The 14,653-nt window shown below is 48.2% G+C and overlaps 1 protein-coding gene and 1 pseudogene across 1 annotated transcript in view; both read left to right on the top strand.

The window, feature by feature from the left end:
* The first annotated feature begins 672 nt into the window (after window positions 1-672).
* Window positions 673-778, top strand: LOC123326103 (annotated as a pseudogene).
* A 13,312-nt stretch (window positions 779-14,090) lies between these two features.
* The window catches only part of PAX8 (paired box 8), a 56,684-nt gene continuing 56,121 nt past the window's right edge, over window positions 14,091-14,653 (top strand). Inside the window, exons 1-2 of the mRNA XM_021697723.2 lie at window positions 14,091-14,170; window positions 14,514-14,621. Coding sequence (XP_021553398.2) covers window positions 14,597-14,621 — 25 coding nt within the window. The 5' untranslated portion in view covers window positions 14,091-14,170; window positions 14,514-14,596. The remainder of the gene's footprint in view (window positions 14,171-14,513; window positions 14,622-14,653) is intronic.

Raw genomic sequence — 14,653 nt, 5'->3', positions numbered from 1 at the left:
TCGCCCTCGTCGCGGCCCCTTCTCCGGGCCCCCACCCTCCTCCCCGCGCAGACGAGGGCGCCTGGAGGAGAAGAGGGGCCTTTCTGTCCTTTGGAATAGCTCTGACATTGCGCCGCTGACCCAGCGCCCTGGGACCTAACTCTCAGACCCCAGAATCAAAATTGTCTGGAGGAAATAAATGGCCCCAAGGGACTAGGCAAGTGAGAAATAGAGTTGGACTCCCAGAACTGCCAGCGTCAGGACCTCTCTGCTGCGTAGCCGGGAATTCCAGGTAGCACTGAGGCCAAGGATAACATCTGGGGGAGCCTTTCAAAGCCCTCGCTATTTTATTATCATCATGATCCCTAAGAACTTCAAAGCGCTTAGCAAACCCTGTGTCATGTGCTTTACTTATTTAATCTTCAACAACCCTCAAAATGTAGGTGTTCTAATTATCCCCATCTCACAGGGGAGGCGACTGAGGCCGCAAGAGGCTAAGTCACTTGGTAAGGCCCTCCAGTAAGTGGTAAAGCAGAGCCTCCAAGACTATCCAGCTCCAAAATTCAAGGTCTCGGGGCCCTTTTCTTTAGAAAGGAGTAAGAGCGCCCAGAATGGCGGACATGGCACACAGGCAGCACCTTGGACAGCGTCTACCACCTAGTTGGTGCTTACGAAGAAGTAGGTGCTCAATAATTGTAATGCTCCTCCCAGGCTAAACATTCGCTATATTAAGCCCATGCACGAGTCCCCAGACCTAGTTCTTTTTCTACGTCTGGTTTTATAAATGCTGGTGATGAACTGATTCTGATTCATATGATTCATCTTCTGTAGGGAATATCTGACCCTATGTTATCTGATCAACCCTGAGAAATGACAACACAGCTAGTGTAATAACTTGAGGATAACCATTACCAGTTTGATGATTACCACTTGCCATTAAATGAATCGTAAAAGTAAAAGTAAAAGAATTTTTATGGGAAGGCAAAGAAAACTTGAATAGTCAAAATAATTTTGCATAAAGAAAAAAGTTGTAGGATTCACATTACTCAGTTTTAAGAATTACTATAAAGTTACAGTAACGAAGATAGTATAGTATTGGCAGATGGAGAGATACATAGATTAATGGGTCTTAGGAGATCAGAAATGGAGTCATACAAATATGTCCAGCGGATTTTTGACAAAAGTTCAAAAGCAGTTCAATGGGGCAAAAGAGAGTCTATTCAACAAATGATGTGGGAGAATGGACACACATATGCCAAAAAAATTAACTTCTAATAATTGTAATGCTCCTTCTCCCTTGCCCAGACCTTCCTTCATATGTCAGTGGGTACGGGTGGGGAAGGGAGGATGTTCCTCTGGAGAATGACTCTGGAGAGATAAAACTTGGAACACAAAAATCACCTACTGGGGCTCAAGAACCAGGGTTATGGGCAAGGGTCCCTCAGGTGCCTGGACCCCAGCCTGTAAAACAATATCTTTCCCGCAAGTAACATGGCAAAGGGTGAGTGCTGTTTATTGTCTTTCCCTCTTTCATCAGGGAAAGGTATGCTGAGGACTAGAGCAAAGCAGAACTGGGACCTCTGAACCCATAAGGAGTACCTGGGACCTCAAGCTCCCTGACTCCAATTCACCTCTTATCACTTCTCAGGCTTTTGGCTAAGATCAAGTGCAGATTCACCTCTGTTTTACTCTCTACACGCTGGGTGCTCAAGAATCTTGCAGTGTAACAAGCAAATTCCTTATTCTCCAGACTGTTAAAATCAAGGTTGCTGTGTCCACCCAGCTGGAAGCTACTGCATCGTGCCATCTCCCTTAGGGTCACCTATAAGGAAAAAAAAAAAAATAACCCAAGCTTGGTGGGACTCTCTTATAGTCACTGAATGGCCTGTGGAGTGAAACCTACCAGTAAGCTTTGCCTAAGTGCGCAGAGGGTGCAAAGCCCTGTTCTACTCCTCATTCCTCCAGCGACAGTAACAAACACATTCTTGTGGTGCAGGCCAATATTTTACAGACCTGATTTTGTTTAAGATCATCTACAATCATATATGGCAAGCATTATCATCTCCATTTTATAGATGAGGAAACTAAGTCTCAGAGAGGTTAGGTATCTTGCCCAAGGCCATTCAGCTTAAAAGCAGAGAAGCTGGGATGTACTCCCTGACAGCTTGGTCTGGCTCTCCAGAACGCCCCACCCACCATGTTTTTTAGTCTGGCAGTTTCACCCAGAGTTCAGTAGCCCCAAATCCTTGTCTAGTGGCCTGCTGGTTCTGTGAAGGAAGATCTCCTTCCGAGAGTGGGCTTCATGGGAATCCCTGGACCCAGTCATGATAGGAGGAAAACCTTTGGATTTCTAAAATATCAAAGTTAGTGATCAGCAGTCTTCACCACCCAAAGCAAAGGTTGGAGGACAATAGTTAAAGCCAAAGTGTCACCAAGAGTCAAACAGTAATGATATTGCCAGTGGCTGTCATTCCTCGTGGGGCCTAAAGCCAGGATGGGCTTACTGCTTGCTTCTCGCTGATCTACTTCTTCCTGGCTCTCGGAGCAGACCAGAGTAAATGGGTTTCCCAGAAGACACCCCTCCTCCCCTAAGACCTTTGAGACAACACCTTCCCCAGTTTGGGGCCCCTGTAAATCAGGGCCCCAGAAAGGCCTGGCAGTGATGGAATGGGGTGTGTCTTGGCAAGGGGACCTGCATGTTTAGCACAATGACCTGATTGTGTGGCTTGTTCCAACTCAGCAGCACTCTGGTCACATGTCCCCTGGGCAGCAGGTGGTGTGACCTTTGCCCAGAGATTTGGAGCCCTTGGTGGCAGGGCTGAATGCCAAAGAGGAGGAGGTTGGTCTGGTTGTCCCCCCCTGCCCTTGGGATCTAGGGGAGGCCACTCCCTGTACACCTCTCATCGACCCTGGCCGGGGCCTGAGCCCAACTTCCACCTAGATGCTACTCAGAGGATCCTCAGATGCCTGGAACAAAGAAGGAACAGGCGAGCAGACTTCCCAGGTAAAGAGTTAAGGGCTACTGAGTTTCTGCTTCTACCACCAGTTGCCAAGAACCAATGAGGGGCATGCACAGCTGAGACTTTGGCCCAGTGTTTGTCTTGTTAGCTGCTGTGTGTCCAGTGCCTAGCACCATTTGGTCACAATAAAATCATTGTTATCCTTGTTGCTAACACTCATTTCATCAAACACTCATGCAAACACAAATGTTTACTGAGCCCCTCCTGTGTACCAGGCACTATTCTAGGCCCAGAGGACACAAAAGTGAGTAAAACCGATGAGCATTCCCTGCCATGCTCATGCCACTTATCTGTTACTGGTGGTGGTGTGTGGGGGGGGAGCAGGTGACAAACAAATAAATAAGTGATAAATATAATATGCCAGTGGCAGAGAGAAATAAAGCAGAGGAACAGGAATAAAGAGTCAGGGAGAAAGCTGCAACAAGGAGGACTGGAGAAGGATTCAGTGAGAAGGTGTTTGGGCCAAGACTTGGAGGTGAGGCAAGCATGGGCTAAGTGAGTGAGAGCAAGCCTGGCATATCTGAGGAAGGCCAAGAAGCCAGTGTGTCTGGAGCAGAATCAAAGAGGGGGAGAGGAAAGGAGGTGTAAGAAGGAAGTGACGGGGTGGCATGCGCTGATGGAGGAGGACTTGGGGATTGTGTCATTTTCTCTGAGTGACTGAGGGGGCCACTGAATATGCATTGGAACATATTAGAATCTCATGCCAGCATCTATATATGTATATATACACACACACACATGCATATATACATATATGTATATATATGTGTATATATGTATATATATTATATATAATAGTATATATATACATACAGTATATATATATAGTGATATATATTATCTATTTGATATATATTATATGTAGTATTTTACATTATTGTATAGTAGATATACATAATAATGCATAGTAATAGACGTATGAACTGACAAGCGTATTAAATGAAATCGTGGATATGACAGCATTTATTTACTATAGTGTATCAGGCTACAGTATTATTACAACCTAGGGATTTTCAAAGTGCTTGCTCACACAATGACTCCCAAGAGCCAACCCAATGAGATTAAAAGGGAAGATATCCTTAAGCACTTTGTATTCAAAACAAGAACACTTGGGTGTAGGCACAGTGAGTGGTTTTCGCTGGCGGCACAACTCTAGGAAATACTCCTCTCCACTATTACTTGGGAGCCAGTATACATTCCAGCTCCAGCATTCTTCTTCTTTATGGAGAAGGGGACACGAAGGCCTGAGAAGCTGAGTGACCTCCCCAAGGTCCTGCCGCCTCCGTCCCAAGCCTGGCACCCTAACTTCCTGACTGTCAGCCTGTGCTCTTTTTTTACTGCCCATGCAGAGGCAGACACACCTTGTATACCTTTCTACCTCCTCCTTCATCCCGTTGAGCATCTGTCTATGGTTCAGCCACAGGGGGGCTATTGGTATCCAGGTTGGGATGGGGTTTGAAATCCAAAACCCTGGGGCAATTTGAGGCACATGCCTCCTCCCTATCCCCTCCGTCAGCCGGTCTATGACAGTCTGGGTCCTGGACCAACATCTCCATCCTCTCTTGTCTGATCTGTCGTCAGACAGAAACTTCCCCCTGGCCATTGGAAGGTTTTGAGGTGAGAAGAGCCAGATCTGCCTGCAGTGATTACAACTTTTGGGGGACCCAAGCTCTGAGCCCTTCAGAGGATGTAGGAAGAAAAGACAGGAATAGCACTTATATTCAATCGGGTCTTCGCAGGGCTGCAACCTGTCACCACCAGACCAAGGATGAAATCGAGAGTCAAGAGCTGAGTATGACAACATTGCTTCTCTCCAGCCCCAATATTCCCATCACCCCTCAGGGAATCATGGGAACACAGCCTCTTCCAACCTGGGAACTGTGTTCCCAGGTCCTAGCAGAGTGCCCAGCTCTTAGTAGATGCTTGATAACATCTGTGCAACTAAATTCAGAGAAAGGGAGGGAAGGAGAGAGAGAAGGAGGGAGAGAGAGAGGCTCTCCGGTGAGGCAACCCTGGCATTATATTCATCATCATGATTGCTTCGAATTCATCATCCTTCACATTTCTCCATTTCTTAACAATTTGCAAGCCACTTTCACAGAAACTTGCTCATAGGATGTGAATATGATATGCATTTTTTTTACTAAGTATGAGGGACCTGAGAATCAGAGTGACTTTCCCAAGATCACAAAGCTCAGGGCAGGGCTGCGTCATAAACCCAGGTCTCTCTGATTTTGAGCTCACAACTCCTCAGGCTCTGGAATGGAGCGACTGAGTCTCAAGCATGAGGGGCCGGCTCTCTCTTAAATCCTGAAAGAAAGACCATAACAATGAATTCAGTCACCCAGTCTGATCTGTGAAGGTGGCCTTGGGATCCCAGGGGGTTGCAGTGTACCCTCTCGTCATTCCCCGATTAGTTCTGTGCAGTCAGGAATGTTCTCAGGATGAAGAGCATTCCCCAGTCAGGACGCCCACCCTGACTTTTGTACACCTTGGTCACTGCCTAGAGGATGACAATGACCCTGGATTAGGAAACCTCACAGGTACCTCCCTTCTTACTCTTCCTGACCTGCTTACCTTCCATCTTTGAAGGAATATTCAAGAGCAATGAAGAGAGAAGCGAGACTAGACTACTGGGAAGCCAATTAGTCCTGCCTATTTTAAAGGAGCCCACCCTGTGCCCCCATGATTGATTTCTCATCTCCCATTTCTCCAGGAAAATATTCACACATGTGCACAACGAGTTTGTTGCAGACCAATTTTGATAAGAAAAAAGGTGGAACGTAAAAATACATGGAAAGGGGGACACTTATTTAGGCTGCATTAAATCCATGTTTTGGACTGTGACTGAGAAGTTCAAAAGAAGAAGATAGAGCTATGTCCTGACATGTAGAAATGTTCAAGACATGGCTAAGCGAATAAAAGCAACTTGCAGAGCAAGATTTACATACAGTATGCTATTATGTATGCTGAAACACACGCTCCTAAAACAAAGGTCATAATTTCTACCGTAACAGACATAAGGTACGAATAGCAAAGTTCTGGAAGGACAAACATCAAATAGATAACAGGGTTACCTCTGGCTAAGGACTGGAGGGTGGGAGCCATCTGTCATTACTGTTTGGATTATTTATGATATATTATGCATATAAGCTATAAATAAATAAATACAGAAAGAAAACTCGCAAAGACTCTGGCTTTTCAATGAATTAGAAAGTGGCAGTTAGGTCAGACATCACCCACCTTGAAGTTGAGTCTGGAGAGTCAGAGCTCTGGACACCTCCCAGAAACGGATGTCTTCTATTGTGGATGCCACCCTCTAGAGCCCCAGGAACACTCTCTGGGAGGGGAGTTCTCAGGCTGAAGAACTTGGCAGGCCCTTCAGGCAATGGAGCGGGTTCTGATCCATGAGTGTGGCACTCAGAGGGCACTCAGAGAATAGGGGCCAGGGTGCTGGGTGAGTGCACATCTGCAGATGATGGGGGAAAGGAAACAGCTCACATATGCCGGGGGACAAGTTGTCCTAGGACCCAGAATGTTCAGTCCTCCTTCTCCCCAGTCCCCTCACTCCATGACCACCTTTGGAACTTCCAGTGTCTTCTGGTGTTGAGTATGGTGGCAGTGACACCATACTTGGAGACAATGGTCTCTATCGTCCTTACTGTGGCTAGCATTTTCTGAGTACCTGCTGAGTTCCAAGCACTTTGTCTGACTTAATCACCACAATATAATAAAAGAGAAGTACCGTTAGTTGTCTCACTTCTCAGACTTGGAAACTCGGGCTCAGAGAAGTTTGATTGGGTGATTGGCACCAATCACACAGCCCTTACAGGAATGTGCCAGGTTTCTAGCTTTGGCTGCCAGACTCCCAGACCTGCCAACATGACTCCTACACTTTCTCTGCATTGTGGAGGGCGGTATCAGCATCCAAGTGGGAAAAGATCCTTCCCCAGGACTCTGGGCTCTCTCTGCTGGAGTGAGCCTGAGGGAAGTAATTCTACTTGGAAAACTAAAGTCTCAGAGCAGACAGGATCAAAGTCTGTAACTGACAGGGAATGGGGACGAAATAAACAGAAATCAGCAAGACCCCGGCACATACTCTATAAGGTTCAAAGTAGAAGCGCTTAGGACAAATAAAAGGAAATGCTACCTTACATAAAGATGATATGCTTAAAAACGAAAAATAAATAAATAAAGTTTAGAAAATTGCATAGGTTTAAGGTCTGAGGATCTAACGTAAAACATTGAGACTGTCATTGTTAACACTTGCTTAGAGAACACACTGTTAACATTTGCTAAGGGAATAGAACGTTAAAGGTTCTCACCGAAAAAAAAAAAAGAGAGAGAGAGAGAAACATGAGGGGTCATGGCTGGGTTCATTAACTAGATAGTGGGGACCCTTGCAAAATGTATACACACATTCACCACGATGTACACCTGAAATATCCTACAATTTTATTTGTGAATTATACCTCAAGAAAGCTGAAAAAAATGAAAAAGAAAAATGTATGGGTGGATGATTCACTCATTCTTGCCACAAATGAGTTTGGTGTCTTCGCTTTGCCAAATGCGTGGGAATTCCGTGAGGGAGAGGTAGAATGCATTGTGGACCCCAACCTTTTCTTTGTTTTGTTTTGTTTTTTATTCTTTCATTTACCTGGCCTCTCTGAGGGCCAAGGAAGCCTTGGTCTCATTACTAGTGGTCAAGCTTCTTCCCAATCGGCCACGGGTGGTCCCTGAAACTGACAAATGAGACTCATTTTCTAGTTTGTTTTCTAGTTTGTTCCAACAGCCTTCTCGAAGCTACATGGCTGTCCATGCCCTTGAAACACCCCATGGGGTAGTGGAGAGAATGCTGGCTCAGGTTTCAAATGAGCCTCAGTTCAGATCCTGGCTCTGCTGCTCAGCAATGGGGTGACCCAGAGCAACCTCTATGCCCCGGCTGCCTCAAAACCCAGCTTCACTGGGTGTGTATAAGGCTCCCAATAGCCCCTAGCATTTAATGATACCTTGTAAATGCATTTAATGATACCTTGTAAATAATAGTAGTGGTGCTTGTTATTAGAAAGAAACCCTATGCTTCGCGTTCCCTCAAGGCGATAGTGTGTCTACCCTCCTATGGGGGCCATAGAACAGCAAGGATGGACATATTGCTGGAGCACTAGAAGAGAGATACAAAAATCAGGGTCCAAAGCTGTAAACCCTCAGGGCTCCCCCTCCAAAAGCAGGGAAGTCAGGGCTGTACAACAGAATGCAAGAGGTCTTGAGTCCAGCCGAGACCCAAAGTGTGGCAAAGCACCCAGGATTGCTCTGCTCAGAATTCAGGGAGCCTTCCACGGGCCAGGCAGTGAAGGCTGGGGGCTAAAGGCATATGAGACCTTCTGAATCTTCTTTATCCATCAATCTCTCCCCCGACCCTGCTCCCCAACCAGCAGAGTCTCTTGGTCTTTTCATCAGCGCCCTGGGCATTGCCAAGGGTTAGGGGAGGCCATGCCCTGTTCTGTGGTTTGTATCAACAGCAGGAACCTCTGGCATTCCAAGGCCACAGAGAACAAAGCCGGCCTGGAGTCTGATGAGGAGCCCTGGGTCTGGGTTTTTTCCTTGGCGCCTCCCCAGAAACAGCGGTCAAGAAGGCAGCCCACTCCAGTGCCCTGGCATTGGCCTGAGAAGATTCCTGTGCCCTGACTTCAGCTGCTCTGGGCTGGACCAGGGCCTGGCCAAGGGGAGGGCATCCCTGCTAAGTGAGCTGCCCTCCTTTCCTGTGGCAGGAAAGTTTTCTGGCCATGGAGGTCTGACCTCACTCTGACCACTCTTTGGGTTCCAGAACCTTCCTTCCTGCCTGGAGGGTGGGTAGGTGCTGGGGAGTGGGAGGAAGTAGGATGGGGTGGCCAGTATTTCCAACACTTAAGGCAGGGCCTGGATCGCTAGTGGTTTTTTTGGTCATTGAGTCAACCACCTACCAGCTGGATAACCTTAGATATGCTACTTACCTTCTCTGGGGTTCAGTATTCTCATCTGTAAAATGGGCTGCAAAAGGGCCTTGCTAATTATTTGTAACTTAAAAAAAAAAAAAGGTGGGGTGCCTGAGTGGCTCAGTCGGTTAAGCGTCTGCCTTCGGCTCAGGTCATGATCCCAGGGTCCTGGGATCGAGCCCCACATCGGGCTCCCTGCTCTGCAGGAAGCCTGCTTCTCCCTCTCCCACTCCCCCTGCTTGTGTTCCCTCTCTCACTGTGTCTCTCTCTATCAAAAAAATAAATAAAATCTTAAAAAAATAATAAAATAAAATAAAATAATAAATTAATTAATTTTAAAAAGCTATTAAAACTAGAAAAAAGTTGACATGCTCTGCCTGTATATGTTGTTCCTGTTCTTTCCTTCTGTCACCTTCCTCTCTGCTTCCCCAGTGAAGCTCTTTCCTACTCAGGGGTCCTCCAGACACCCCGGGGGCAGTCACCAAAAGACTGCAGGGTAGGCAAAGAGCTTGAGATACACGTGCCCAGGACATATCTCCAACTCAAAACCAACCAACAAACAGTGCCGATGGTGGCTTTTTCCAGACTGCCTTGCACACCTGGGCCTTTCCTCTCACCCGCCAGGACCTGTATTTCTATTCCTGTGTTTGGACAGCCTGAGGGGGAGGGGTGGAGCAGAGGCTCATTAATGATTGATTCTCCAGCAGGGCCAGGGCCACCAGGAGGCCTCCGGGCAGGCTGTCAGCCATTTCCTGAGGTGTGGGGACAGGGTAGAGATCCCATGAGGCTGCAGCCCCACTGGGCACGGCTGGGAGGGGGGCAGGTGGAGCACAACCTGCAGGTGCCCTCAACACTTCTGCCCTCTGTGAAGGGGGGAAGTCGGCGAGGCTGGGAGCTCTGCCCTCCCCTTCTGCCATTGGCTCTGCTCCTCCTTTGGTGGGTCAAACCATACACCGTTCCCCTCACAGACACCCCCGGCCCCACGGCAGCCCACCCCACGCCCACAGCACACGGGCTTTCCTGTCCCACAGCTCACCTGTCCATCACCCTGTGGGTCACAGGGCTGTTTGAAAAACTCTCGGTGCTTTTGGGAGGGGATTAAAGGAATGGACTTCTCCAGCAAAATTTCAGAGGAGTTATAATTCCGCCCTTCTTGAAAGTATTGCCTGGTCTTTGTTGCCTAACAATAATTAACTTTTGTGCAGAGGTGTAGTTTCCAAAGGGCTTCCACATTCATAATTCTGTTCATCCTGCAACAAATCTATGAGGCCGGTCGTACCCTCCTCACTCCCCACCTGCACCCACATCCCACTGAATAAGCAAGTGAGGCTCAGAGAAAGGAGATGGCCCTGTTTCACATAGCCAGGGCCGAAACGCCCACCTTCTACCTCTTAGCAGAGAGCTGCTGGTTTCTTCCCAGGAAATGCACTTTAGTCCCAGAATTGTTTCCCATGTGGGGAAAGGGGGCATGGCAGGTAAGCAAGGAGGGCTTGGGGGGCGGGGATCCTCCCCCAAGGCTGGCCTCTGGCTGGTCTGCATAGAGGAACTTCTGAGACTTCATGTCAAAGTGGGAGAGGGGGTCCCAGATTCCCTCCCTCTCTTGGGATTAAGAAGTAAGGCCCATGGCCCATCCTTGAGTTCAAGGGGCCAAGGAGCCTGAGCCAGAAGGTGATAGGATTCCACCTGTGCAATTAAACAGCCACCCCAGTAGGCCCTGTAAACTCTGAGCTGCTTATAAAAACCCCAAACCACCCTCTTTCCCAGTTCTGTCAGCTATGAGGGCCAACTGGTGTGCTTAGGGCAGCTTGGTTTTAGCACTGAAAATCCCACATCTAGGGAATGCCCTCGGTCTCATCCCTGGCAAACCCTGACTGCTAGTTCTGCCGATGTCGGCCGAGTCCTGGAAAGAAAGATCATCTTTTGAAAGCTCAGCAGGTCAACTTAAAAAAAAAAAAAAAATCGCAGAATACTCAGGGGAGTTAGGCAGTTATACCTGGCATGTATTTCAAACTCTTTGAATGTTAAATCTGAAAGAACATTTATTTCCACAAAGAAACACTCAGATCTGTGGCCAGATCTGTCCAATTTTTAAAGGCAAGCCAGAGTTACTCTTTCTTCTTTAATTTCATATTAGCAATTAATTACATTTTCTTGGAAAAACACTGAGTTCAAAAAAATTGTAAATGGGTTTAAACCACAGGTTGCCAGCTGATAATCTCAGCATGAAAACCTTATAGGCACCAAATCTAAGAAAAGCTGGAGAAGGAGGTGTTGGTTTTTAAAAGTGTGTTCTAAATGTACCATTGATCCAAGAGTCTCTCATTCGTGATGCTAAATTTATTTTGAAATATTAAGTAACATCAGAGGAAGGCTTAAGATTTTTATGCGTAACTAAAATCACGGATATGAATTTTCCAAATATATATTTTCTTATTTAAATAGACATAATATATTTTAACATATTTAACTTAAATATTTAAATATATATTTCAAACTCTCATTTTGCAAAGGAGGAGAGTGATGTCAAAGAGTTTGAGTTGGGGTGCTGATTAATAATTATTTTCTTGGGGCACCTGTGTAGCTCAGTTGGGGGCATGTGCCTTTGGCTCAGGTCATGATCCCCAGGTCCTGGGACCCAGCCCCAAGTCAGGCTCCTTGCTCGGTGGGGAGCCTGCTTCTCCCTCTCCCTCTGCCTGCCACTCCCCCTGCTTGTGCTCTCTCTCTGTGTGTCAAATAAATAACAATCTTTAAAAATAAAATTTTAAAAATAACCATTTTCGGGCGCCTGGGTGGCTCAGTTGGTTAAGCGACTGCCTTCAGCTCAGGTCATGATCCTGGAGTCCCGGGATCGAGTCCCATATCGGACTCCTTGCTCAGCAGGGGGTCTGCTTCTCCCTCTGACCCTCTCCCCTCTCATGTGCTCTCTCTCTCTCAGTCTCTCTCTCAAATAAATAAATAAAATCTTTAAAAAAAATAAAAAATAAAAAATAAAAATAAAAATAAAAATAACCATTTTCTTGACCTTGGTGGCAGGGAAATAAGAAGCAGTAAGGAACCCAGGCCTGATTTCTGATTGTAATTAGAAAGCACTGCGAGGCCTGGGTTTATCTCCTCAGCAGGGCTTACTGTATTCTTACTGCTTGCTAGCTCTAGAACTTCTGTGCTGGGTCTCCTCCTGGCCACCTGCTGTCACCTGTAGTCTGGGAAAGGGGTGTTCTCATGACGTGTGAATGGGCTTTTTGCACTTTTCATTTTCATATTTAAATTACTTTTTTAAATGAGCTCACAAATGAGACAAGAATGTTTTGATAAGTTGCTGTTTTTGTCCTTTGAGAATGTTTGCCAGAAAAGGGAGGGGGGTTGGATTTGTTTTGTCAATTGGGGAGGGGGGGAGAAAAGCACTGGCAAGAATGGATGCATGAGTTTCCATGGTGATTGGTACCTATCAGCCCCCTGACTTGGGAAGACCCTCTGAGGTTTGCAGAACTGTTTGGGTCAGAGCTTGTCGGACTCACCTGGGCACGGCTTCCTCGGTGGGAGGGAGCCTGAGTGGACAGTCTGCCTTCACCTCTACTTCCCCACAGCTCCCCTACAGAGGCTGAGCGGGCACCGGAGTGGCCAGCTGGCCCATGGTGGTGTCCATGAGACCTGCACTGAGGTCCACTTCCATCCCAACACCCTTGATCTTCTCTCTCCAGGGGGTCTTTCCAGAGAAGTACAGTAGCTGGACATTTGGAAACTACAGAGCAATTTTAAATAACAATTGTTATTTAAATGCCCCTATTGTTTTTGTTTAGAGCCCTTGTTACAAATGTGGAGGATCCATTCAGGGATATGCATATTCTCTTCTCTTTCTTTTCACAAAATGATTAATTTCTACTAAATCGAGAAAGTCTGGGTGGGAGGAAGAAGCGGATTAACCTGAAAGATAAAACTTTTTTTTTCATTAAGAAAAATAGTGTTTTTACACACACGGGCGCACACACGTGTACATACACACGCACATCCCCCTGAATAACCTGTTCCCTCTGCCCCTTCACCCCCCCTCTCACTCGGCCATCTCTGGCCTCTGTATCCTGCAGCAGTCCTTCCAGGCGAGGGAGTTGTGCTCCTGAGTGTGGCCATCTGGTCTGAGACTGGGGAGCATCCAGTCCCTGCCCCCCACCCCCACCCCAGCCTGTAAGGTGTTCCAACACGTTTGTTGGCACACACAATCTTCCCTGGACCCAGCCTCCCGGACAGAAGAGAAAAACCTGTGACCAAAGAGGAGGCAGCTCATTCCCACCCAAGACACCCCTACTTCTCCCCACCCAGGACCCCCAGCTCCCAAGGCTGCCGATTCCCCCAGACTAGGCCAGATGTCAGCTCAGTCCTGTCCCCATCTGACACCCTTCCATGCTGAAGTGAGAGCTGTTCTCCCAAGTTCAAAATCCTCAAAGGGCAAGAAAGAGGACTGGCTGGTGGCTGTGTGTGTTTGGAAGGAGAAGAAGCCCTGTCCAAAAGGTTATGGGACCATTTTCATTAATCTAATGGTGTGAGGGTGTGGCTCCTGTCTGGGTAAGTTGGAGACTATGGGTTCTGGGTTTTGGGTTCTGGGGCTATCCAGGGTTCTGCCTTGGAAAAAGTCCACACCTGTGGTGAGAAGGTGGGGCCTTCCTGTCTCCAGCCCTATTTGCAGCTTTCTTCTGCCTTAAGAAACAGGCTTAAAAACAAAAGTTCCCTCTTAGAAAAGAAAAAGCTGCTTCCCCAGAGGGGAGCAGGGGGTGAGAGAAGGGATGCAGGGTGTCTCACTTCTGGTGGTCAGTGACCCCAGGAGGAACCAGAGACCCTCATCCTCAGGCTCTGAGGCCTCCATCTCCCACTCCTCCAATATTTCCAGGCCTGCTGAGGTAAGGCTCAGCGGCCTCCCTCTCCTCTCTCCGCTGGAAACAGAAGCTCCAGCGAATGTTTCTAACTCCTGAGTCCACTCAGCCATGTCCCCCTTGCAAAATCCTCCCCTTCCCGCACCCCCCTGCACCCAGCCAGCCAATCCGCGGCCTGCGAGTCTCTCCAGACCCATCTCTCAGGGCCCTGGCGGGATAAAACCGGTCGGTGATGCCGGGTGGATGGGAACAAACTTCAGAACGAGGAGAGACGCAGGGCCCAGGGCACCCTCGCGGGCTGACCCGGGGCAGTGAGGGCCTGCGGCCGGCTGGCCAGGTATGCTGCCCAGGGGTTGGCTGAAAGCTGACTGGGGAACAGCGGTGATTCGAGAAGGGAGAGGGGCCAGGGAGCCAGGCAGCCTTTCCTCTCCTAAGTTAAACTGGATAAGGCTGGGGCAACAGGGGAAGAGGGCACTGGGCTGGAGTTTGGGGCTTCCTCAGAGGACCCCTAATCCCGGATCCTCCGGGCAAACGTGTGTTAGCCAGGCCGAAGTGGGCCACCCTTTGCCTAAAAAATCCTCCGACCCCTGCCACGTGATGAGAGCCTAAGGGCTAGGGCCCGGGGAAGGCATAAGATAGGGGACATCGAATCTCATGCCCCTTCCCCTGGGTCTGTGCAGGGCAGCGGCGTGGCGGCTGGCGCGGCGGGGACCTGCGTGAGGAAGCCCTGAGCCCTCGGCGGGCTGCGAGCGACTCCCCGGCGATGCCTCACAACTCCATCAGATCCGGTAAGGACGCGGCGTTGCCGAGGCCCCGGAGC

This window comes from Neomonachus schauinslandi, chromosome 10 (genome assembly GCF_002201575.2).
Source record: "Neomonachus schauinslandi chromosome 10, ASM220157v2, whole genome shotgun sequence".
Taxonomy (NCBI): Eukaryota; Metazoa; Chordata; class Mammalia; order Carnivora; family Phocidae; genus Neomonachus; species Neomonachus schauinslandi.
This window is presented reverse-complemented; position numbering and strand designations above follow the sequence as displayed.